This window comes from Trifolium pratense, linkage group LG5 (assembly GCF_020283565.1).
Source record: "Trifolium pratense cultivar HEN17-A07 linkage group LG5, ARS_RC_1.1, whole genome shotgun sequence".
Lineage (NCBI taxonomy): Eukaryota > Viridiplantae > Streptophyta > Magnoliopsida > Fabales > Fabaceae > Trifolium > Trifolium pratense.
In genome coordinates this window covers 37,113,162-37,139,732 of record NC_060063.1, presented here as the reverse complement: position 1 = coordinate 37,139,732, position 26,571 = coordinate 37,113,162, and the positions used below count along the sequence as shown (strand labels likewise).

Sequence of the window (26,571 nt, the reverse complement as noted above, 5' to 3'; positions counted from 1 at the left end):
ATAGAATGCATGATAATATTGATTATATTATCAGGAAAGTTGGCTTCAATCAGAACCCTCCAATGGATTCAATACTTAATTGCTTCAATGGATGTGAATTTTAATTGCTTCAATGGATTCAATACTTAATTTGTATTAATAAAAGATTTAGTTTTCACAAAATTATATTGATTTAAAAACACAAGTCTCACACTGTCGCGCTGTTGACTTATACTATACTAAATAAAACCATGCTTTGCTGTCGCTCACTCATTGTTTATAAAATACTTTTTAAAAATTAATATAATTTAATTAACTTTAAAGAGTTGTCGCGGTGTTTAAAATTAATATTCAGTTTTTACAATTCGGTATAGATTTCACACGCGCTATTAATTTATAGCTTAGTTAATTTTCACTATCGTACAAAATCTTTAATTTAATTATTAAAAACTGATACAGAAAACTAGTTTAAAAATTGAGTATACAAATTAACTATCGAATCCAAATTAGCTTTTAAATTCACATCTCAGTCTTAGTAAATTAGTTAAACATAGCTGCAGATAAACACATGATATTTAAATAATAATTAACATCTACGTTAAACATAGAGAACTAGCAGTAGCTAAAATAATGACAAAATAGACCAAACAAAAACATAAAACAGAAAATAAAATTCAATAACTATGACTGAAATTAATTAATTAAATAGTGACGAACAGTGACTGAATTGAAGAAAAACAAATAAATTGCAGTAACTAAATAAATAGACAATAGAATAAACTGAATTGAATTAAAAAAAAAAAATATTATCAAAAAAAAAAAAAAAATCGTTACCGGAACCAAGTTTAGCAAGAGAAATTGCATCACAGAAAAACAATGCAGGAAAACAGGAACACGATTTATCACTATTTTGCTCTTAAAATCTAAGTTAAGCGAGAAAAAAATAACAATAGATGAGTCTTGTATTTATAGACCGAGAAGAAGATATTTTGTTCCTGCAAAATCGTTGTTCCCTTGAGATACTGCGTGCGATTCGGCGTGGAAGAGATAAGCATGCCGCCCACTTTCGATGCATTCCTTCGTCTATCCCTCGTCTCTCTCTCTCTCTCTCTCTCTATCTATATATATATATATATATATATATATATATATATATCCCCTTTGTTGTTTTTGAAGCACCATAGTTAGGGTTTCTTAATAATTTGGAATTTTTTCATCTAATCAATGTTAGGGTTTTGATATGTTAGAGCATCCACAATAGAGCTACTCATTTTTGAGTACTTAAGTGGCCCCACATGTATACATAATTCATTTATAATTTTTTTAATAATAGTACATAATAAGTACTCATTCCCTCCAACCTAAAACCTTTTCAAAAGTTCTAAATTGGCCCCACTAGTAGCACATCTATCCAATAACTCAACATCATTTTAAATGGGTCCCACAAAAATTATTTAGGTACTATGTCTTATTGTAGAACTAGTACCTATTAGGTACAATTTTGTTTTTGCTCCAATGAGAGTACCTATTAGGTACTAGTACTTAAAAATATAAGTACCACCATTGGAGATGGTCTTATAAATTGGGGAATTTGTGATTGTTAGGTGCTGTGATACTTTTCATAGCATTATTATGCATGTAGTTGCTGATTTATACTTAAGAATTGTGATCTGTTATAGATATATTGAGGTCTTAGGAGCAGTTGTAGATAAGACATGCCGTTAATCTTTATGTGTCTCAATAGCATATCAAATGATTTTGGATTTATTTGAAATTTTACACAAATGATCTATATGATGTAAACTTTCAATCCAACGGTGGATTTTATAAAATTTATATCGGTTAAAACGTTATTGAGAGGTGTAACATTTGGTGTCAAACTAGTTGGTGTCAACGGATCCTGACTTGATGTATCTCAATAACATATCAAATGATTTTGGATTTGTCTGAAATTTTACACAAATGATCTATATGATGTAAACTTTCAATCCAACGGTGGATTTTATAAAATTTATATCGGTTAAAACGTTATTGAGAGGTGTAACATTTGGTGTCAAACTAGTTTATGTAAGGCAGGAATTTCTATTATAGTTAGTGGAACAATCCTCTTTTGCATTCATTGTTGTTGACAAGTAAAGGAGGGATGTGAGATGATGTTTGAAGAAGAGAAGATGAGTTTCCTTTCAGAGATGAGAACTTTTTTAATTTTACCACTGTGACTCTCAATTGTAACCAGTTGATCTTTACTCTTTGAATTGCCTCATGATTAATTTGAGTAACTGATTGATGTAGAATTCTACCTTTTCCAAGTCCTACTATGTGTCATGCACTTGAGGCTTATGGGTTCAAGCTTCTATTGAGGCATTGTTGCAATTTGATTAAGATGCACTTGTTTGCAGTTGCAGAGATGAGTTTAATTGAAGGTAAGCAAATACTAAGCTCACTGTTAAAGTCTCATATCATTTGAATTATATTGCAACATCACTTCAAGAAAAAATTGTAGATGTCATCCCTTTGTTATCTTCATTGTTGTTTAGGTTATATAGTATATAGATCGGTGTGGATTTATCAATGGTTTTATTAAATTCTGAAGTATAATTTGGGTTTTCTTTTCTCAGCTTCACATGTTCTTGAATTTTTTTATGTGAAATAATTGTTAAGCTTTTGCAGCATCCTGGTCAGGATTTTCCACTTTATGAACTTATTTTGCATCTTAAAAAGTCCTAGAAATAGAAGCTCAAGAAAGTTGTGTCAGAATATTGCAATTTTCAAGCTTAATTTTGATAGCCACTGTTCCTCCTGCAGATGCAGAGTATGAACTCAATTTCCTCTTAGCTATTTTTATGTGTAGATTTGTTGCATAAGTTAATAATGCAGGCTTGGTTTCTTAGCTATTTTTCTCTGTGTTTCAGACATGAAGGGTCAAACATAACTGTGCTGACACAATTTGGCTATGTGACAGGTTTGTGGATTCTAAGATATATCATATAGGTTGCATTTTTCTTGAATTATATATCATTGGCCAAAGTTATGGAGTTTCTTGTGATTTATTTCTTATGGTTTAAAAGCCTAAATATTTTCAGCAAGATTTTTAATATTTCTTATTTCCTATTGTACTGCTACGGCTATTTTTGTGTGGTTTATGCTTTGCTTTGTTTGTTAGTATTCAAATTTCTATGATAGATGTATCTTCATCTTCTTTTTCTGTATAGGTGTTATAACCTGTAACGAGAGGAAGTGTCATGATTGGTGAGGCGTTTGGAGGAAAAAATCGAGTGTCTAGATCTTGTAACTGGTGAGTATAAATTGATTAACTTTTTTGGTATTTTAATGGGGCAGACGTGCACAATAGTTTTTAGAGGTATTTTTATTATTATGTTAATGTCAGCCATCATATATGTTCTTGATGAGGTTGAGAGATAATTGCATGATATCCTTGTATGTGTTATCTCATAGTAGGTATATTGTTGTTTTTGTTCTTTTGTTATAAACAAGTTCTTTGCTATGAGTATATTGTTATTTTTCCCCCTACAATTGTAGTAAAATTAGAGGATTCAAGGACATCACATCTCTCATGTTCAATGAAAAAACTGATATGTTCTTTTGACTCCTTTGCACCTTGTACATACAAGACATCTTGGACATTTCTGATGAGGAAGCAATTTGGTATGTTCTGATTTATGAGCCTATTATCAGTAGGTGAGTACCAATTCTCTAAACTAAATGATTAACAATTTCATATGTCCTTTATTTAGCTACAATTTAAATGGAAATCTTTGGCTTTAGGGTGTGGATTTATGCAAATTTGGAAATATGCTTTAACCTTCTTGTTGAAATGCTAACTATAATTGGTTTCAGTTTAGGTTGAAAATATGCTTTACTCCATCAAGTGCAAAAGTTGGTAATGTGGTCTTATCGGGGAGATGCATGCAGATTAGTGGCTATTATTATTTAGTTGGACTGCAGCTTATTGACTGGTAGCTAGGAGGTGATGCACATGTATGTTTTGTTGAAGTTTATTGATTTGTAATTTTGGGGTGGATATTAGAAGTAAGCAATGACTTTAATATTGCTTTCAAGTTTATACGAGTTTGTTCTGCTCTAAGTTACTTGGCGCAGTTTAAATTTTGGAAGAATTGAATAGGTATTGTTTTGGTATTTTGATGTACTTTGTCATTATTTTGACATATTTGTAAGATTTGTTAGTTTTTTCAATATAATAATATAATTTAAGTTTTCATTTATTTTGTTTCATAATTACAGCTAGTGTGTGCAAGAAATATTGACAAAATCTTATTATTAAAAAGAAATTGATCGGTAAAAGAAAAAAGAAGCAAAAAAAAATGTTGCCATGCCTATACCAACGGCAAAAGTGGTGGCTAAAACAATTGAATAGATTTATCAATGGCCGTGGGTATAGCTTTGAGATTTTGTCCAACAGCTGAAATTACCGTAGCTATAGCCTATAGTGATGGTATATTTCCGTGGGTATAGCGAGTTAAAGTCTACGGAACAAAACGTCCGTTGGGGTAGGTTTTTCGGCCTATACCCACGGTTTTGTGACTTTTACCTACGGATATTTGCCGTTGCTATAAGTCAAATTTCTTGTAGTGATAGCAAGTGGCGTGCGCCACATGTTGATGAATAAGTGCCTATGAAAAAGAAACAAAACACACATGGCGTGCGCCACTTGTAAATTATTTGGTAGGTTCCAGACATTCCTGAAATACATAAAAATAATAGTAGTAATACTATGAAAAATGCAAAGAAATAGTAAAATACTAAGCTAATTTTATTAAATAAATAGTGCATTTTTTGGTGTTATCATCGATGGTTTTGTCAGGAAATGGTTTTGCTCTTCTCCAGTTGTGTTGCTTGTACATAAGAACTAAGAAAGTGGTCAAATGATTATTTTTGATTTGGCATTCAACTTTGGGGGCTATTTGGTGGAAATGGAAGAATGGAGATGATGGGGAATTTTCGGTAAGACAACTAGACAAAGCATATATTGATTTTAGCGGAAATTTTTTTAGCACCGCTCTCTTTGAATCAAAATTAGTGTCGGATAGGCCAGGCCGGCCTACCGGGCCTTAAGGCCCAGCCTACACAGGCTCAGGCCAGGCCAGCCTATTTCTTTAAATAGAGCAGGCCAAGGCTTTTTTATAAGCCTATTTAGCTAAAAAGGCCAGGCCGCAGGCCATTAAAAAAGCCTTTGAGGCCTATTAGGCCGGCCTATTTAACTTAATATGAATGATATTTTTACTAAGATTATAATTTATATATTAAAATTTGTACTTTGGTTAAATTATAAATCTATTAACTTTTTAAGTAGTTTAAATTTATTAATCTACATTCGTTTTTAACATATATAAATGTATTATTATAAACTAGAATTAAAATATGATGACATATATAGTCAAAATTTCTAAAATATCATGTTAAATATCAAAAGGAACATTGGTTTATTCGTTCATAAGTATATTTTAAAAAAATATAATTATTTATTTAAATATGTTCATATGAAATAGGCTTTTAAACAGGCCAACGGGCCACATCAGGCTTTCAAAAGACCAGGCTCAGGCCTAAAAATTAGGCCTATGATAGGCCACAGGCCAGGCTCAGGCCTTAGATTTTTTGACAGGCCAGGCCCAGGCTTGGCAAAGCCTAGCTCGGCCTAGCCTATTCCCACCTCTACTTAAGGACCAAACTGATTAACGGAGATGTCTTTAAGGGACCTATTCAGACTTTTTTTTCTTTAAGGGACCTATGTGAAACCAAAAATATCTTTAGGGACTATTTTATTAATTAAGCCTTTATTATATCGATTGCCTACCAAATTGAACCTGTTTCAAAGGAACATAATTAGAGATTTGGACTCCTTACATTGTGTATTGTGTCGGTCCGAAAGAGAATCAAAAGTTCATCTTTTTGTGAATGTTCCTTTAGCAGGGCGATTTGGTATGCTATTTGTAACACCCTAACCCATACTACCCTTAAAAACGTAATTTTAAAAACTTTTCAACAAGTGTAAAGGCAGAGTGCCACGCGGTAATTAAAACACAAGCATACACACAGAGCATCATGAAATTTAACATGAAAAGCAACAGCGGATTCCAATCAAACCAAGCATGCATATATATACATATATATATACATAAGCCATATTCATCCCTAAGGATGTCACTTATACAAGAACTAGCATATCAAAAAGGTAACACCGATATACGATGAAAGCCAAGCGAAAACCCCGACTCGATGTTACATTACCAGAGCATTTACTATTTACAAACTCTAGTCAAAAGCTAGTACTAAGAGGAGTAATCTATGCTAAGTCTCCTCACCAAAAGGTACTTCAACACCACGCTAAAACCGCAGTCTAAACGTCGGCACCGTCCTCAGCCTGAATATCTGAACCCCCAAAGGTCCAGCAAATAACACAAAGCAGAGAGTTAGAAAACATAACCGCATATCATACGAGTATAAGAAAGGTCTTACACTTTCGAACTACATCATACATATTCTAACTCACGTCAAAACATCGCACCAAACAGTTATCAATTAACAAAGTTTAGCACAGCTCAACCAGATAATGTCACATACCATTTATCAAATATATGCGCATTTACCCTAATGTATCTAATGCCAATCATTCTATGTCATGTCATCCCTAGACACAACTAATGCATGTGGTACCAATTGCCTTTTACCCCTCATGGATAAGTTAAACAGTTTTACATCTTGCCGGATTGTTCGGAACTTACCAAACCTTCATATCCCTCATGGATAAGTTAAACAGTTTTATATCCTGCTGGATAGCAGCTCTAGATCTTATGGATTCATCTAATCCGATCCTCGGCTTCCTTATGGACTCAAAAATCCATTTAAATCTATTGGAACCCTAGTTTCCAATTCAACATATATATATACATGAATGCATGTATGTTTACACATATCATCAATATGATATTTCTCTAGCTCGAAGCTGCTCATTATGAATGCGGGAACACAATCCTAACACATTCACTTAACATTACAATTTAATGTCAAAACATCACATTGCTCACTTTAAGCTACAACTTATTGCATACACGTTTATCAATCATTTAACGATTATCAATAAGCATTAACAGCATCAACATGTATCAACAATCATGTAAGGATACTCTTAAACCATGTTACAAGTGCCTAGTTACACTTATGAACACTTATCAAAAATTGCAGGTTCAGTACTGTTCGCTAAGCGAATCCGTAGCGAACAGGTAGCGAACTTATTCGCTAAGCGAAGCTTAGTTCGCTGTAGCGAACTACATCAGAGGATTACAGGTACATGGCGAACAGGTAGCGAGCTGGTGGCGAACTTATTCGCTGTAGCGAACTCCTGTTCGCTCAGCGAACTACACCAGAAAGAAAATCTGTTCTTGAGTTATCTAAGGCGGTTTAACCTCAAATCAACTCAAAAATTCATCTAAACATGTTATAAATTCATATAAACAGTCATTCCAAACATATATGGTATCAAGGAACATTAATCATCCCTTCCAAACATCCAAATACCTCTAATAATCAAAATCATGCCAATTTCTTGGGTTTTAAGTAACTTTCATAAACTTTCCAAAAATGATCCAAACACATACATATTTATCATGGAATCAAGCTAGTGATTAACACACACAAAGTGATGATGAAGAACATCACACTCACATACAAAAGCTTATCAAAAGTCTAAAAGAAATTGAGTGGGAGAGTTCGGGAACGGAGACATAGACAATCTCCCCCCTCCTTGTCACTCAAGAATCATGAATTCTAATCTCTTACCTTAAGCAAAGATGATGATCCAAGCCTTCTCTTGCTCAAGCTTTCTCTTAGCCAAAACCCTAGCTCTTGCTCTATCTTGCTTCTACTCACTCAAACTTAAAGAAATGAATTTATGATACTATTCATATGTTTGACTTGCTACTTATACTACTTCTCAATTGTCATGAACCAAGCCCAAATGGCTTAGGCCCATTGCCTCTCACGCCCATTAAGCCCAAAACAAAGGTTCTCGAGCCTAATAACTTACGTTCGGCTAAATAATTATTCGCCGCTCACTAAAATAATAAAAGCCAATTAATAAATAAAATAACATTTAATAAAATATACGAATACGAAAAATGGGTCGTTACAATCCTACCCCCCTTAAAAGAATTTCGCCCTCGAAATTACCTAGAAACAGATCGGGATAAGAATCTCTCATCTTGCTTTCCAACTCCCACGTCGCATTCTCACCAGCCGGTCCTCCCCACACGACTTTCACGGATGCAATCTCTTTGTTTCTCAACCTCTTCACTTCTCTTCCTTCGATTCTCAAAGGCACAGTCTCGATGGTCAAGTCATCCCTCACTTGAACATCGTCCGATTCAATCACGTGTGTCGGATCAGACACATACTTGCGCATCTGTGATACATGAAAAACATCGTGCAAATTCGCCAATGATGGCGGTAATGCAATCCTATACGCAACTTTCCCAACTCGCTTCAAAATCTCAAACGGTCCAATAAACCTCGACGTCAACTTCCTTGACTTCAACGCACGTCCTACTCCAGTAGTCGATTTAACTCGTAGGAATACATGATCCCCCTCTTGGAATTCAATGTCCTTCCTCCTCTTATCATGATAACTCTTCTGTCGACTCTGAGACGCTTTCATCTTCTCACGAATCATCCGAATCTTCTCTGTTGTTTCTTGTACAATCTCTGGTCCAAGAATTGCACCTTCTCCAGTTTCATACCAACACAGAGGTGTCCTACACCTTCTCCCATACAAAGCCTCAAACGGTGCCATTCCGATACTAGAATGGTAACTGTTGTTGTATGTAAACTCTACCAACGGCAAACAAGAATCCCAATTCACGTTTTGCTCCAAAACACAAGCTCTCAACAAATCCTCTAAGGATTGTATCGTCCTCTCCGACTGACCATCTGTCTGAGGATGATACGCTGAACTCAACCTCAACTTCGTTCCTAAAGCTTCTTGCAAGCTTTCCCAAAATCTAGAAGTAAATCTCGGATCTCTATCCGAAATAATACTTGTTGGAATACCATGTAGCTTCACAATCTGCTCCACATAAATCTCGGCCAACTTAGGCACCAAAGTACCTTTCCTAATAGCAATGAAGTGAGCACACTTCGTCAGACGATCTACCACTACCCAAATCACCTCGTTACCTTTCTTGGTCTTCGGTAAACCTCCCACAAAATCCATTGCAATGCTATCCCATTTCCATTCGGGTATAAACATTGGTTGTAACAAACCAAACGGCTTCTGATGTTCAATCTTCGATTTCTGACAAGTTAAGCATGAATAAACAAATTCAGAAATTTGCCTCTTCATTCCCGGCCACCAAAATAACTTCCTCAAATCCTGATACATCTTGGTTACTCCAGGATGAATACTCAAACCACTTCTGTGACCTTCTTCCATGATCATTCTCTTTAATTCGGGTACATCCGGTACACAAACTCTTCCGTGAAATCTCATGACTCCACTTTCGTCAATCTTGATATTGGTCTCCTTGCCTTCATTGATGAGTACCATCTTCTCCATCAATCTCTTATCCGATTTCTGACGTTCTTTAATATCTTCAAGAAAAGGATTCGTCAATCTTAACATTCCAAGCTTCACACTTGTAGAAGTAACCTCGCACACAAGACTCAAGTCTCGGAATTCTTCAATCAACTCTAACTCTTTCACCATCAATGATGACATATGCAAAGTTTTCCTACTTAATGCATCGGCCACCACATTGGCTTTTCCGGGGTGATAACTCAATTCAAAATCGTAGTCCTTTAAGAATTCGAGCCATCTTCGTTGCCTCATATTCAACTCCTTCTGGTCGAATAAGTATCTCAGACTCTTGTGATCACTAAACACTTCAAACCTCGATCCATACAAGTAGTGTCTCCACACTTTCAAAGCAAACACCACTGCGGCTAACTCCAAATCATGCGTTGGATAGTTCCTCTCGTGAACCTTCAGTTGCCTTGAAGCATATGCTACCACATTACCCCCTTGCATAAGCACTCCACCAAGTCCTAACTTCGAAGCATCGCAATACACGACGAACGACTCTTTGGCATCAGGTAAAATCAACACGGGTGCAGTAGTCAATCTTCTCTTGAGCTCTTGGAAACTCTTCTCACAAATACCATCCCAAACAAACGCTTGATCTTTCCTCGTCAACTTGGTTAACGGCAAAGCCAACTTCGAAAAACCTTCGATGAATCTTCTATAATAACCGGCTAAACCAAGGAAACTTCTAATCTCTGAAACAGATTCCGGCGTTCCCCACTGTGACACAGCGTCAACCTTCGCAGGATCTACCGCGATTCCTCCACTTGAAATTATATGCCCTAGGAAACTCACCTCTTTCATCCAAAATTCACACTTTGACAACTTGGCATACAACTTCTTCTCCTTCAAGACTTGCAAAACAATCCTCAAGTGCTCTTCGTGCTCTTCCTCGGATTTTGAGTAAATCAAAATGTCGTCGATGAACACCACCACGAATCTATCCAAAAATGAATGGAAAATTCGGTTCATATACTCCATGAAAACTCCAGGTGCATTGGTCACACCAAACGGCATAACTGAATACTCGTAGTGCCCATACCTCGTCCTAAATGCAGTCTTAGGTATGTCTTCCGTCTTCACTCTAATCTGATGGTATCCAGATCTCAAATCGATCTTACTAAACACACAAGCTCCAACTAGTTGATCCATCAAATCATCTATCCTCGGAAGTGGATATTTATTCTTGATCGTCACTTTGTTCAACTGACGATAGTCTATACATAATCTCATGCTTCCATCTTTCTTCTTCACAAGCAATACCGGCGCTCCCCATGGCGAAACACTCGGTCGAACAAACCTCTTCTCAAGCAGCTCTTCAAGTTGCTTCTTCAACTCATTCAACTCTGACGCTGACATTCGATACGGCGCCATCGATATCGGACTAGTTCCAGGTACTAGGTCGATAGAAAACTCTACCTCTCGCTTTGGAGGCACGTCAGATATATCATCCGGAAACACATCTGGGAATTCACAAACGATCGGTAACTCTTCTATCTTAACTCCTCCTTCGAGTTTCAATGATGCAAACATCATGAACATCTCGGCATGTTCTTTCAACGCTTCCGATACTTCCTTCCCGCTCATCAAATGCAAGTTCTCCTCCGGCTTCGGAAAAACAACGGCCTTCTCACGACAGTTGATATGAATTCGGTTGAAGATTAACCAATTCATACCAAAAATCACATCCATACCACTAAGTGGAATACACACTAAATCCATACCAAAATGCCTACCAAAAATGGTTACGGGGCAGTTACGACATACTTGTCGGGTAATCACTGAACCATTAGCAGGAGTTTCTATTTCCATCCTACCCGTCATATCCGTTAAAGGAATACTAAGACGCTTCGCACAATCCAAAGAAATAAAAGAATGCGTCGCTCCCGTATCTATAATCGCAATTAAAGGAGTGTCATAGATGAAACACGTACCTCTAATGAGATTGTCCTCAAGGCTAGCATCCTCTCCACTCAAAGCAAACACCTTGCCCATCACCTTCTTGGGCTTCTTGCAGATTATACTCTTGTGGCCCTCCTCACCACAGTTGAAACAAAACACTCTTGTCCTACACACTTCAGTTTTGTGGCCTAACTTCCCACAATTCAAACACTTGTCCAATTTCTTCAGGCAATCATACGACATATGACCCTTCTCTCCACATTTGTAACAATTCTCATTCACCGGCTTCTTACCACCACTTGTATTACCCCTACCGCGGTTATCATAAGGTTTTCCGCGCTCTTGTCCTTTCCCTTTTCGGTCATTCACAGCTTTGTAGTAGTTCACCTTTGCTCTACCATCTTCATCACAGATCCTACTCTTGTTCACAAGGGTCGCAAAATCCCTTATCTGCGAAAATCCAATCATATGCTTAATGTCTGGACGTAGACCACTTTCAAACTTCACACACTTGTCGTTCTCCGCTTCCAAAGTGTTGTAATGCGGGCTAAACGCACACAAAGTCTCAAACTTGACGGCATAGTCAGCTACCGTCATATTTCCCTGTTTCAACTCCATGAATTCCACTACTTTCTTGTTCTTCACATCCACAGGAAAATACTTAACCAAAAATTCTCTTTTAAACATTGCCCATGGTATAGCCATACCACCGGGTCCTAGCCTCAACTTGGCATTCTTCCACCACACATTCGCTTCCTCACGCAACACATATGTTCCAAGGGTTGTCTTCCCTTCCTCGGAACAATCCATTGCTTCAAAAATTATCTCAAGTTCCTCCAGCCACTTGTGAGCTCCATCCGGGTTGTAACCTCCGGTAAATGTTGGCGGTTTCTGCTTCATGAACCTTTCCAACCTCATCTCTACCTCTCTTCCAGGTTGATGATCTCTAACCACAATGTTGGTGAGTGCGGCCAAAGCCTCCGCAATCTGAGCATTCGTCCTCGCAGCAGCCATGATTCCTGAACGAATCACAACTAGACGTTAGAGAGTACTAACAGTGTTCCCTACACATGCTCATACGGGGAAAAGAAAAGTCCTAATTGGTTCACACGAACCGACCTGCTCTGATACCACTATTGTAACACCCTAACCCATACTACCCTTAAAAACGTAATTTTAAAAACTTTTCAACAAGTGTAAAGGCAGAGTGCCACGCGGTAATTAAAACACAAGCATACACACAGAGCATCATGAAATTTAACATGAAAAGCAACAGCGGATTCCAATCAAACCAAGCATGCATATATATACATATATATATACATAAGCCATATTCATCCCTAAGGATGTCACTTATACAAGAACTAGCATATCAAAAAGGTAACACCGATATACGATGAAAGCCAAGCGAAAACCCCGACTCGATGTTACATTACCAGAGCATTTACTATTTACAAACTCTAGTCAAAAGCTAGTACTAAGAGGAGTAATCTATGCTAAGTCTCCTCACCAAAAGGTACTTCAACACCACGCTAAAACCGCAGTCTAAACGTCGGCACCGTCCTCAGCCTGAATATCTGAACCCCCAAAGGTCCAGCAAATAACACAAAGCAGAGAGTTAGAAAACATAACCGCATATCATACGAGTATAAGAAAGGTCTTACACTTTCGAACTACATCATACATATTCTAACTCACGTCAAAACATCGCACCAAACAGTTATCAATTAACAAAGTTTAGCACAGCTCAACCAGATAATGTCACATACCATTTATCAAATATATGCGCATTTACCCTAATGTATCTAATGCCAATCATTCTATGTCATGTCATCCCTAGACACAACTAATGCATGTGGTACCAATTGCCTTTTACCCCTCATGGATAAGTTAAACAGTTTTACATCTTGCCGGATTGTTCGGAACTTACCAAACCTTCATATCCCTCATGGATAAGTTAAACAGTTTTATATCCTGCTGGATAGCAGCTCTAGATCTTATGGATTCATCTAATCCGATCCTCGGCTTCCTTATGGACTCAAAAATCCATTTAAATCTATTGGAACCCTAGTTTCCAATTCAACATATATATATACATGAATGCATGTATGTTTACACATATCATCAATATGATATTTCTCTAGCTCGAAGCTGCTCATTATGAATGCGGGAACACAATCCTAACACATTCACTTAACATTACAATTTAATGTCAAAACATCACATTGCTCACTTTAAGCTACAACTTATTGCATACACGTTTATCAATCATTTAACGATTATCAATAAGCATTAACAGCATCAACATGTATCAACAATCATGTAAGGATACTCTTAAACCATGTTACAAGTGCCTAGTTACACTTATGAACACTTATCAAAAATTGCAGGTTCAGTACTGTTCGCTAAGCGAATCCGTAGCGAACAGGTAGCGAACTTATTCGCTAAGCGAAGCTTAGTTCGCTGTAGCGAACTACATCAGAGGATTACAGGTACATGGCGAACAGGTAGCGAGCTGGTGGCGAACTTATTCGCTGTAGCGAACTCCTGTTCGCTCAGCGAACTACACCAGAAAGAAAATCTGTTCTTGAGTTATCTAAGGCGGTTTAACCTCAAATCAACTCAAAAATTCATCTAAACATGTTATAAATTCATATAAACAGTCATTCCAAACATATATGGTATCAAGGAACATTAATCATCCCTTCCAAACATCCAAATACCTCTAATAATCAAAATCATGCCAATTTCTTGGGTTTTAAGTAACTTTCATAAACTTTCCAAAAATGATCCAAACACATACATATTTATCATGGAATCAAGCTAGTGATTAACACACACAAAGTGATGATGAAGAACATCACACTCACATACAAAAGCTTATCAAAAGTCTAAAAGAAATTGAGTGGGAGAGTTCGGGAACGGAGACATAGACAATCTCCCCCCTCCTTGTCACTCAAGAATCATGAATTCTAATCTCTTACCTTAAGCAAAGATGATGATCCAAGCCTTCTCTTGCTCAAGCTTTCTCTTAGCCAAAACCCTAGCTCTTGCTCTATCTTGCTTCTACTCACTCAAACTTAAAGAAATGAATTTATGATACTATTCATATGTTTGACTTGCTACTTATACTACTTCTCAATTGTCATGAACCAAGCCCAAATGGCTTAGGCCCATTGCCTCTCACGCCCATTAAGCCCAAAACAAAGGTTCTCGAGCCTAATAACTTACGTTCGGCTAAATAATTATTCGCCGCTCACTAAAATAATAAAAGCCAATTAATAAATAAAATAACATTTAATAAAATATACGAATACGAAAAATGGGTCGTTACACTATTGACAAGTGGATTTGAGTGCTAACGCAATCTTTTACTTCTCATCTTCGAGGTAAAAAACGTAGAGTTGGTCTTTCTTGATTTGGCATGCGACGTTTGGGTTATATGGAGTGCGCGTAATCACATTATATTCTCTTCCAAAGAGTCTCATGTTGATGAAGTTGTTAATGCTATCAAACGTCTCTCTTGGAGTTGGATTGTAAGAATCACTTAAAAAGGGTAGTCCGTGTTTGTATCATGAGTGGTTTACGTACCCTTTTAATTTTATTCTCCACTAGATTAGTTTTTCTTTTTGGGTGGTAGGAGTATCCCTTGTACGTCTTCCATATCTATTGGGTTTCGTACTATTTGTACTTTGTTCCATTTTTATGAATACAATTTCTCTTTGCTGTTAAAAAAAACTTTGTGGGCTATTTGGAAGACACGTAATGATCTAATCTTCTCCAAAGATTCTAAAGACACACATTGTGACAATGGTTGTTGGCTAAAAAAGTGGGGAATTCGTGCTTGTTTTATGAGTGGTATGTTAACCCCATGAATTGTTTGACTAGATAGTAGGGATCTCTTGTTTTCTCTTGTTGTGAGCTTAGTATCACTTGTATTTGAATTTCTCTTGAGTTTAAAATGACTTATACTTATTTCCACTTCTAATCAATTTTTTTATTTTTTTTCACCAAGAGTTGAATCTGGTTCGGGGGTCAATTATGACATCAAGTGGTTTCAGGCCCCTCCGATCGCAGTTGCGGGATCGAACCGCGGTCCTCTCTACCAAGTTCAGCGTCAATCACCACTGAACCAACTAACGATCGGTCAATAAAATTAGACTACCTCCGGTCCTATATATAAGAAATATTTCACTTTTTAGATTTATCGTAGAATGAATGTATTTAGACTATATTATTGTCTAGGTATATCAATTCCCCAATGAATTAAAAAGTCAATTTTTTTATATATATAAGACCGGAGGGAGTATTTTTCCCGATGAACAAATATACTTATTTCCACTTCTAATCCATTGTTTGTATATTTTTACAATTACAACAAAAGGATTTACACCATACTCAAAATTTTGCAAAATCATAGTCCGTAGGAATAGCTTATTGGTATTTTTTTACAATACAATTACAAGTTTACAATCAACTACTATTCACAATGACTTTCACTCGAAAGGAAAACTCACAAATATTTACTATCGCTAGCATCAACACTTCCAATTTAATGGTGTATTTGGTGTCTAATATGTGTCGGTATTCTATACCAACATGACACCGATACATGCAATTACATTCAAATCACTTTCATTTTTCAAATTATTATCGATCTTCACTTGCCAATGTTGTGTCCAGTGTTCATGTCTTTGTCAGCGGTGCTTCAAATAATCGCTCATGTCAATGTATGTATGCACAATGAGTTGAAGTTCTTCTTACAGAGGGATCCAGCCCTGTTGAAAAATTAGGATGAGGAAAATGCCATCATGTATATAAATTCATTCAAGGGAGATAAATAAAAAGAGATTAGATATGTTGGTTATGCATAATTAATTACCTTGATTAGTCCTTTCTCAGTACCACAAAAAATAATATCATTGGCAGCATAGATGCTTGTTATCTTGCTCCCTGCTGACATTCTCCCCATCTTTTTTGGTACTCCTCTCAACCAGATCTGTTTCAGAAGTTTGTTTCAAGTTTTATGTCTCTTATTATAAGCTTTTGTTGCAATTTTCACGTATTTAATGTGTCCATTTTGTATATGAATATGTTCATGAAATACCCTTTTGGATATGGATACGTTTAACTCTGATTTCTCGTCTTTCGAAAAATTATAAACATATCTTGGAAGCTTAGTAAGCTTTAGCTTGAGGGGGAGTGTTAGAATATAGAAAATATTATATTATTTGTTGAGAAAATATCTCTATGATTTGGTTTGTTTATTCTTAGCCCTATAATAAAGGGAATTTAGGTGAAAGAATAGGAGAAAATAATAAGGAACAATGAATATTATTGATACTTGTCAATAACCCTAATTACAATATTTACATTACTATTTACATGAATAAAATAGTATGACTACCTTGGTATTTATAACCAAGTGAATAAACTTAAATCTAAACTAAATCCCTTTATTATAGGGCTAAGAATAAACAAACCAAATCATAGAGATATTTTCTCAACAAATAATATAATATTTTCTATATTCTAACACTCCCCCTCAAGCTAAAGCTTACTAAGCTTTAAGCTTGTTACAAAATTAACCCTAAAAATAAATTAAATCCATTGATAGCAAGCCATAAAGAGCAGCAATCAAAGAAGTAGTAAAGCAGCGACCGAAGAGATGAATCCATATCAAATTAAGTAAAAATGTCCGCAGATTAAAGTATCACAAACGGGGTATGCCCGCGGATTAACGTATCACAAACGGGGTATGCCCGCGGATTAAGGGAAAACAAACGGGGTATGCCCGCGGATTAAGGGAAAACAAACGGGGTATGCCCGCGGATTAAGGTATCACAAACGGGGTATGCCCGCGGATTAAGGGATCACAAACGGGGTATGCCCGCGGATTAAGGGATAACGAACGGGGTATGCCCGCAAATTAAGGGATCACAAACGGGGTATGCCTGCGAATTAAGGGAAAACAAACGGGGTATGCCCGCGGATTAAAGAATCACAAACGGGTAACGGGATTAAAGGTAACGGGGACCCGCGGATTAAAGAATCACAAACGGGTAACAAGATTAAAGGTAACAGGACCCGCGGATTAAAGAATCACAAACGGGTAACAAGATTAAAGGTAACGGGTAACAGGATTAAAGGTAACTGGGACCCGCGGATTAAAGAATCACAAACGGGTAACAAAATAAAAAGAAATTTCAATGACGGCTAGGGTTTATATGAAAAAAAGGTTAAGTAAAGCATATATGAACAAAAAGGTGAGTAAAACGAAGAATAATCGAGAGTTAAATCTCGGGGAAAATTGCAGCGGAATTATGTTTTAAGGTGGATACCATGGCTCTGATACCATGTTGAAATTTGGGGAATTTAGGTGAAAGAATAGGAGAAAATAATAAGGAACAATGAATATTATTGATACTTGTCAATAACCCTAATTACAATATTTACATTACTATTTACATGAATAAAATAGTATGACTACCTTGGTATTTATAACCAAGTGAATAAACTTAAATCTAAACTAAATCCCTTTATTATAGGGCTAAGAATAAACAAACCAAATCATAGAGATATTTTCTCAACAAATAATATAATATTTTCTATATTCTAACAATGTTTATATCTAGGGGACACATTTTTTTCTTCCAAAGCTTATATTTAGAGACGGAGCTAGTATTAGGTTTTTATTTACCTGAATGCTGCTTGCTGAAGAGCTAGAGATTAGGTATAAGAAGTCTTCAACCACTTCCATGGCTACCACATTATCTCCTTTTTCATTAAGGAGTGAAATTTTGGGTTTGCCACTTCTTTTCCATTCCTATATAATCCATCAATGTAAGAACAAAAGCAAAGCATTTTTTTAAGCTCAAAGTTTAAGGATGGTTGCTTTTCGCCCCTCCTAAATTGATCAGAATCCCCCGATGTCCCCCCATCTACCGGGAGATATTTCCTGGTAATGCAAATCTTATCGGGAGATATCTCCCGGTAGTGCAAATTTCACCAGGAGATATCTTCCGGTGGTGTGTTTTAGTGTGAGCAATTCAGGGGGGCGAATAGCAACCATCAAGTTTTAGTTCTCACCTTGATTGTAGTTCCTTCAACATGCTTACTTGCACTATAGAGCATATCTCTATAGACTACAACTGAATTGATAGGCTTGCTTTGTTTCCTCCAACTTTTTGTAGGTGGTTTGATTTCTAGTTCCCTATTGTGTGTCGCCGAATACTCCTAAAATAAAGCATCACATCATACTTGTAATTTGTGGAATATGCCATAATGTATGTCAAACAACAAAACAAACCTGTATGCTTGAATCTGTGCATCCAAGATATAACTTTCCCTGAGAGACTGTCATGCACTTCCCATGCTTACCTTTGAAAATATCTCTTATCTCTCTTGATTTGTTAACAAGCTGAAAATAGTACATTTTTTGCTTCAAAGTCAAATCAAACTGAACCACGAACATGGAACACCTATTATATAGAGGATTATGTGCTATATGTGTGTGTGATTTTGCTTTGAATTTTCAGTATCTACATATCATAAATCATTGCAAATTTGAGTCATCACCTTTACTCCTTGTCTTTCAGTAATTGCGAAAATTGTCTCGCCATGTGCGCCTATATGATGGATTGGTTCCTTCATGGCTATAACTTCAAGACATTCAAGATTTCTTTGAACCATTTTCCACACCTATTTTGTGAAAGTTATTGTGAGATAATTAGTTCATTCATTTGTACCATTAGAAAACTTGGTAGAGAATAGAACGTGATAACCATAGAAGAGGTTTTAACCTTACCCTTATGGTTTTATCAGTTGATCCGCTTAAAAGGCCGTCTAATGGTTCATAAATTGAAAAGCATGTCACCGACTTCTTGTGCTCATTAATGTCCCATACAAGACTAGCTGAGTGCCCCCTAATATCCCAAACCTTTTCAATACAGCAAACACACAATAGTTTTGTTAGAAAAATAGTCCTGGTTCAAAAGAAAACAGATACGAAAAATGTGAACACACAATATTTGATCACAGAGTTCGGCCATTTGTGCCTACGTCTACAACTTTGCAGTGATTTTCTATTATGTAAATATAAGAGCTGCATGATTCATCGACTTAAATCATATATGTTTTTACCTTAATTGATCCATCCGAATATCCGCTGAATAACAGTCCCTTGTAGTATATGAGGGAGCGAACTGGTATGCTAAAGTTGCGACCGACCTCAAGTATTTGCGTGTGAACACAAGAAATACGCTGCTCTTACCACCAAGAAAATAAATCAGTCAGTGCAATTTATTTATACCAAAGTTGCAACCTGCCTCAAAGATTTGTTTGTGAACATTAATCATGTTAAAATTTGGTACATAAATAAGTACTTACTGATGTGTTTGGAAGCAAGAAATCGGCTACCCTATGTAATTCCTCAGCCATCCAAATTATGCTCGAAAGACGTCTTAATGATTCTTTTACTCCTTCCGAGAAATTCATTAGTTTTTGCTTTCCTACATGAAAAGGTTCTCAAGTTATTTTCCATAGACAATCAATGGACAGAAAGATCACAAGCCTTCTGTCAAGTAAGGTGTTGTTTGGATAAACAACTTAATTAATGCTTATAGCATAAGCGCTTATAATATACGTGTTTATGTATAAACTGAGGTGAGGACAATACCTTTCCCAGAAGCATAATTAAACATGCACATACATGCCAAAAGTCTTTCATCCAATTCCATTCCAGGATGCAAAAATTGCTCAATTCCTCTTAATATAATCTCAGATGTAGAATTACTGAGGCTTTCCGGGCTTTTTGATATTTGACATCCAAGCCATGAAAGGGTTACAAGGCAGTCTCTAGAAACCTTTTTCATCTTGCTTCTTAGTCCTTTCTCCAAACTATAGAAGATTGAATCTCCAACACTTATGATACATTTTGCAATTTTGCTGCACCATACATCTATGCTTGAATCCTGCATGTTATGAAATTTGATTATCTACTTAATTGCTTCTGCACAACACTGATCATTTAAGAAGTTCGATACATAGTATGATCCAAATACGATATGACATGGATACGTCAAAAAAAAAAAAAAAAGGAACTTGTGATCATAATGCTTAGGCCTAACTCAACCCTAAAAATACAGCTTATAAGGTGAGGATCGCCTCTACTTTATAAACATATATTCAGGCCATCTCGCAACTGATGTGAGACTTCCTAACAAAATCGTTAATTAGTAAGACATATCGAAGATGTATCGTATTGGAAAAACAATTGTGTCTTTAGTTGGTAAGAAGTGTCAAAGATGTCTCTGAGAAGTACTTATCGGTAAGTATCATATGTGTATTACATCCGATACGTGTTAGACACGGATACTTCTCTATTTTTAAAGTATCTGTGCTTCGTAGCTGTTAATACATATACTTATCGACGTATAAACCTTTTTGGAAACATACCTTTAAACTCTGATCCAACCAGTTGAAGTTTCTTGTCATATTTTGGTGATAGGGGGAGTTCATGCCTGTCTTTTTCAGACACCATGCAGCTGTATATGATTCTCCTGTCCAAGCATATGTACCAGCAAGATTTGATAGAATGGATGCAGATAATATCTGTTCTGAGCTTTCTTGAGATGTCAATGCCCTTACAAGAATCTGCACAGCTTCTTCTCTAAACAAGCTTTTATCGATAGGGTTCTGCATGAGATTATTGTTTTGTTAGCAATTAACTAATGAGTCCTTAAACTTCACATATTATATTGTCCAAATCATTATCCAAGATTACAATATTTTAATGAAAAGGAAAATGTGTTCTTCTATGGCTTTATGCAAAATGCAAGGTTTTGAAAAATGGTCCGTGGCCACGATCGTGGTTGTGCTACCAAGGTTTTTTATGTCTCCGCGACCTCAGCGTGACTGTAATTGTGACAGTATAGGTAACAGTCCTCGCCCACGATTGTGGTCGTGACACCAAGGATTTCATGTCTCTATGATCTCATTGTGACCATATCAGCCACATTTGGCCGCAGTATAAAAAATCGCAATTTAAGACTCTATCCAAATGTATGATTTGGTGACATCATATTCGAACTATGTAAATAGAATGCTCCAATCTTTGTTCATAATGACTTTCTTAACGTAAAACATTACCAATGTGTCTAACTGAATCATAATATTAGCAGCTAAAATCTGGTGATTAGGCTGTAATTGATGTGCACAATGCATCAGTATTTGCATAATATTCATTCTGCTTTCTTTCTTTATCCTCTGCAGCAAATTAATAGCCGATGATCTAGAAAACGGAAAACAGAAAAGTCAGCTACAAATCATTGCATCTACTTGATAAATACAGTTATGTTACAAATTATACTCAACTATATATACCTTGGTATGCATAGGATTTCATGAAAAAACTCAAGTGCCTTGCATTTGGCACGAATATCTTTTGTCTGTAAAAGGTCTAGAAAAGGCGCAAGAGGACTAAACTGTGACACATACTTTCTGCATTGTGAATCAAACTGCATACACTTTATAAGAATAGTAGTCAAAGAGAAAAACTCCTCGAGATTATCGTTTTGAGCAACTTCTAGAAATCCACTGAGAACATGAGGTGAACTGATTACTTCCAAATGCATGTTATTTGTAGCATAGTCAAATGAAGTCACAAGTTCTTCGATGATCATCAACGATGCTGCATGAGGTGTCATAAGAACCGATTCTTGCTTACTTTTGTAACAATTTTGTGATGAATTGCATACAATTTCGACTAATATCGGCAAAAGTTCCAATGATTTTATATCGATAGGAGATGGATTTATCAGATAGATTAGAATTACAGCTTCATGAACATTTTGTTTTAGAGCACTTGCTAAATCACATAACCTTAAACCTTTCCTCTTCACATCGTCGATAATTGATTTGTTCCTTGAAATGATTGTTGTAAGAATCGATACCGATGCTCTTAGTTCCTTTTCCTCTTTAGAAGTTGAGATTACTATTAGCAATTCATCCAAAATCACATCCTTTAAGGAACCATAATTTGCGCCAGATGAACCAATCAAACTCTCGAAAATCGATGCAGTGTTAACAATATATTCTTCACCACATTTTCCTAATGATGTTTGCAATTTCATCTTAGAACTTTCTTCATGATATTTCAGACTGAGTCTATGTTTGCTACTTGCATGATCAAAAAGATGGAATTCTAATGGCTGCAATGCTTCTTCGATTAATAAATCCTCAACGCGGCAATTTAAATCGATACTTGTTTTTTCTATCCGTTTCGAGATCGATAAAGCAAAATCTTCAATGGACATTGTGAATCTGCTAGAATCAAGATTAATTATGTTTTTTAAATCCAACTTTTCTTCCATCACATCTTGAGTATCCATTAGGTGAAGCTTTTCATACTGTCACAAAATATTTAAGAAAATTAGTTTAAAGACACGTGCATTTGCAAGTGTTGAAAATTAATTAATTATGCTAGTAATAGAAATTTAAAAAAAAAAGAAGAAATTAAATAAAAAAACTTACTGTATTGCAATTTTTCAATCTTTGTTCATGTTGAACTGAAGCAGAAGATAGACAGCTAGTATTCCTGTCCATATCAATAAATTACTCTTAGATGATAAAGTAAATTATATGGTTTTTTTTATAGTTTTTGTATTGCGGAATTTGGTGAAATATATTTATACGAAGACTATATAGTGTTATATGTAGAGCTACATAAAAACAAATCATATTTTTAAATAATAAACTAATTATATAAATTCTAAACAAATCGTAAATATTCTATACAAAAATATAAATCTTAAATCTTAATCATATTTATTTTAAATATAAATCTAAACTATATTTAAATTTAAAATATTCAAAAAGATATTTAGACATATTATTAAAAAAATCAACTATGAACTATGACAGAAATCAAATTTTATTTTATATATATCCATTCATGTTTTTAGTAGTCGGTGGTTTACTATTTAACCCTTAATTAACCTTTCATAATATATCAGCTAATTGAATTAGCTCAAATAATTAATAAACTCTAGTTAAAGTAAGATCATTTAGAAGAATCTAAGTTTAAACCCTGATTAAAACAATTCTAGACTGAACTTTACTTATCCTCAACCGAACTCTGGATTACCAGAGCCCCTTATCTTGATAACCAAAGGATTCATAATAACTAACATTTCATATCATGTTTAGTACCTAATCAATTCCTCAAACTATATTGAATTTCATAAAACAAAATGTTCATCTGATAGATTAATTAATCTTACATATAACTTGCTGAATTTTTGCTGCAATAACTGCTCCACCATGGAATTTCTCCATAAAGCATAACTTGATAATACACCAAACACTCCTTATATCTCCTTGCTTTCTCCTTAACAAACACTTCATCGATTTCTTCCTCGGAATTCGATGAAGAAACAAACTCCAAACTTCTATTTCCATGTTTCTTAAAAAGACTTTCACAAAGTTGAGGTGCAAATTCATTCCAAACAAGCATTGGAGAAACCAAAACAGCTTGAAGAAAATGAAGTGCAGCTTGCCATTCATCACCTTGAAGTTTTCTAACCATTGAAAGATAAAAATAAGAATAACAAACCAAATAATAATTTGGAATTGTAGCTGTGAATTCATCTTCATCAAGCATTGCTGGAACTTGAAGCATTTGTTCTGAATTGTTTAAGTTGAAAGATCTTTCTTCTTCATGTGTTGATTTTATTGCAGTTTCAATGCTATCAATGCCATAATAGAGATTTGATAAGACTGATTGGTCAGAAAATTCAAAGAATTCTTGACTTTGAATCTTTATGTTTGAGATACATCTCATTTTTAGAGTTTTTCTTGTTTTTTCATCTTGTATTGTGTCAAGAATATATCTATTGATTGAAACTAGCACCCATATGTATTTGAGGTCTATCATCTCGTAGTATTGAGATAATGAAAAGTGGGGAAGTGTGAGCTTTTTGGTTAAGCACTTGGGGTAGAAGATATATAAGGTCTATTTTTATTTTTATTTTTGGTACTAGTCCTCTGATTTTTAGAGGAAGGATTCCGATAATACAGAGTTCGGTTGCGAGGTTAGAAAAGTCTAGCTAAGAATTATTCTCATCAGGAATTGAACTCGAGTTCTCCCGAACAATCTATCATAGAAGAAGCTTATTAACGAGTTGAGTTTAATGTCTTGATTTAAAGTCTATTTTCTTCTAGACTTATAATATTAAAAAATGTTTTTACCGTACATCGATAAATAGAAGGTCTTCTTCTAAATGATTTAGCAATCATGTGAGTTGCCTTAAAATTCATCTAAGTGATTTGTTTTTTTTTTTTTGTTTTTTTTTGTAAGGCAGAATTTGATGAACTCTTATAAATATAGTCTTATACGAAGAATACTCTCATATTTTTATTTTTATTTTTCTTTTATCATTCTCATATTTTTCATAGCTATATAACTCTATATATAGCTACAAATTTCTAAATCATATATTTAAATAACAAACTAATTCTAAATATTCTAAAAATAAATATAAATCTTAAATTTTAATTATATCTATATTAAATATGTCAGAACTGACCCCCAAACAAGATTAGGCGGTCTAGTGGGCCGGATACTGGTGGTGAAAACAAAAAAAAATAAAATTATAATATGTTTAAACCTAAAATCTTTAAAAAAAAATGTGTAGGCATAATATTCTTAACACTAAGGGTGTTTGTATAAAAATCTCTTAAAAATATTTTCTAAATTATTGAATGACAAAATTATGAAATTAGAGCATGAACTAAATAAATCTTGATCGGATATTCTAGATCTACCATAGTGTAAATAAATGTATGACCATAGTTTTTTTTTTTCACTTCAAAATTACTTATTTATTTATTACAAAAATATATTTTTTGATAAAACACAATTTATTTATTTTTTATCAACCAGTCTAGTAGACTTATGTCCACTTTAGATATAGAAAAACTAATATTCAAACGCATACTCTGCAATTTCAACATGATTACAAATATTGATTATGACTAAGTTGTATTTATAAGACAGATAAAACACAATTATTCTCCATCTAAAAATATACTTAAAAATGAAAACATGTATGTTTTTTTTAGAAATTTAGGTGGAAAAAGAAGCTTTGATGCATGTGACATAGTATGCAATTCATTTCCGTGTTAATTCTTCTATATGACACAATTAATAGAGTTTCAACATCATGTAGCAGTTTCCTCCCGTGAGTATTTTAGCAAGATTCCAAATTTTCATTGGTCCCTTTAATATTCAATTGCTTTCAAACAAAAATAAATAAGAAAAAGAAAATATCATTGCCTTTATTAAGAGGGAAAAATTAGAAAAAGGTTAAAAACTTTTATATTATATATATATAGTGCTTCATTTCACGTGTACTTTATCACTATTCTTTTTCTTTCCTTTTACGTTCCATTGCTAACTTTCATAGTGCTAAATGTTCATGAATACTTTTGTTTAGAAATTATAAATGTGGTATATATGTGTGTATAGTTAATGAATTGGGTTGTGACCATGTGCTTGCAAAATGGACAGAAACTATATGATATAAATTAATGTAATCTAGTACACACCAAAAATTGTATTGAGAAAATCACGTTATCTTATGATGACATAGTTATAATATTTTATTTATTACACCACTAGTTGTCTGTTTCGTAACACAGAAACCTAAGAGCGTTCAAATGAGATGGTGCAGGTCTCTTTTATTATTTTAACTAAAATTCTGGGTTCGATATTTGATTTGAACATGCAATTGTGTTAAAACTCTTATAGAGAATTTGCCGTCTATTTAGGTCTACAAAGCTCAAAGGATTAGTCTCTACAATTGCGCGCAAATGATATTCAGTTTACACACAGAAAATGACTTCAAAAACAAAGTTTGTAATGCTTTGAACATCTCCCATGAGATATCTAAGTGAGTTTATAAAACAGATCAATTTGTTTTTTATTTATATTTTTTATTGAGGAAATTTTTATGTGATAAAGTGGGTAGTATATAAAAATTATAAAAGTAATTTAAATAAAATATGGTATCATCATTATT

At 34.9% G+C, this 26,571-nt stretch overlaps 1 protein-coding gene and 1 long non-coding RNA gene across 5 annotated transcripts; one reads left to right on the top strand and one right to left on the bottom strand.

The window, feature by feature from the left end:
• Positions 1-868: 868 nt before the first annotated feature.
• Positions 869-4,229, top strand: LOC123884745. Of its 2 annotated transcripts, XR_006800920.1 has the most exons (7): positions 869-1,071; positions 2,272-2,402; positions 2,650-2,791; positions 2,892-2,941; positions 3,192-3,274; positions 3,612-3,678; positions 3,838-4,229. It is a non-coding gene; the product is annotated as an uncharacterized LOC123884745 (long non-coding RNA). The 2 variants fall into 2 exon arrangements; XR_006800919.1 differs by having other exon boundaries at positions 3,192-3,678.
• An 11,577-nt stretch (positions 4,230-15,806) lies between these two features.
• LOC123884720 (putative E3 ubiquitin-protein ligase LIN-1) lies at positions 15,807-24,482 on the bottom strand. 3 transcript variants are annotated; one of them, XM_045933883.1, is made up of 15 exons: positions 23,773-24,482; positions 23,024-23,087; positions 21,875-22,899; positions 21,641-21,782; positions 20,948-21,187; positions 20,169-20,463; positions 19,880-20,001; positions 19,634-19,753; positions 19,299-19,430; positions 19,070-19,192; positions 18,801-18,911; positions 18,581-18,727; positions 18,192-18,317; positions 16,374-16,490; positions 15,807-16,269 (listed from the first exon to the last, which is right to left on the bottom strand). In XM_045933883.1, exons 1-15 carry the CDS (start codon positions 24,423-24,425, stop codon positions 16,252-16,254), a joined length of 3,435 nt encoding a protein of 1,144 aa, XP_045789839.1. In that variant the 5' UTR covers positions 24,426-24,482; the 3' UTR covers positions 15,807-16,251. The 3 variants fall into 3 exon arrangements, with proteins under 3 accessions (XP_045789839.1, XP_045789840.1, XP_045789841.1); XM_045933884.1 differs by lacking the exons at positions 15,807-16,269; positions 16,374-16,490 and having other exon boundaries at positions 18,581-18,704; positions 23,773-24,465; XM_045933885.1 differs by lacking the exons at positions 15,807-16,269; positions 16,374-16,490; positions 18,192-18,317 and having other exon boundaries at positions 18,580-18,704; positions 23,773-24,465.
• Positions 24,483-26,571: the final 2,089 nt, after the last annotated feature.

Excerpts from the sequence above, each read along its gene's own strand:
- LOC123884720 (XM_045933883.1), bottom strand. The coding sequence starts at position 24,425 with ATGATAGACCTCAAATACATATGGGTGCTAGTTTCAATCAATAGATAT. Across the intron at positions 20,002-20,168 it reads TAATTATGCTTCTGGGAAAG|GAAAGCAAAAACTAATGAAT; the intron begins GTATTGTCCTCA and ends CTTTTCATGTAG. Across the intron at positions 18,318-18,580 it reads TTGAAGGAACTACAATCAAG|GAATGGAAAAGAAGTGGCAA; the intron begins GTGAGAACTAAA and ends TGGATTATATAG.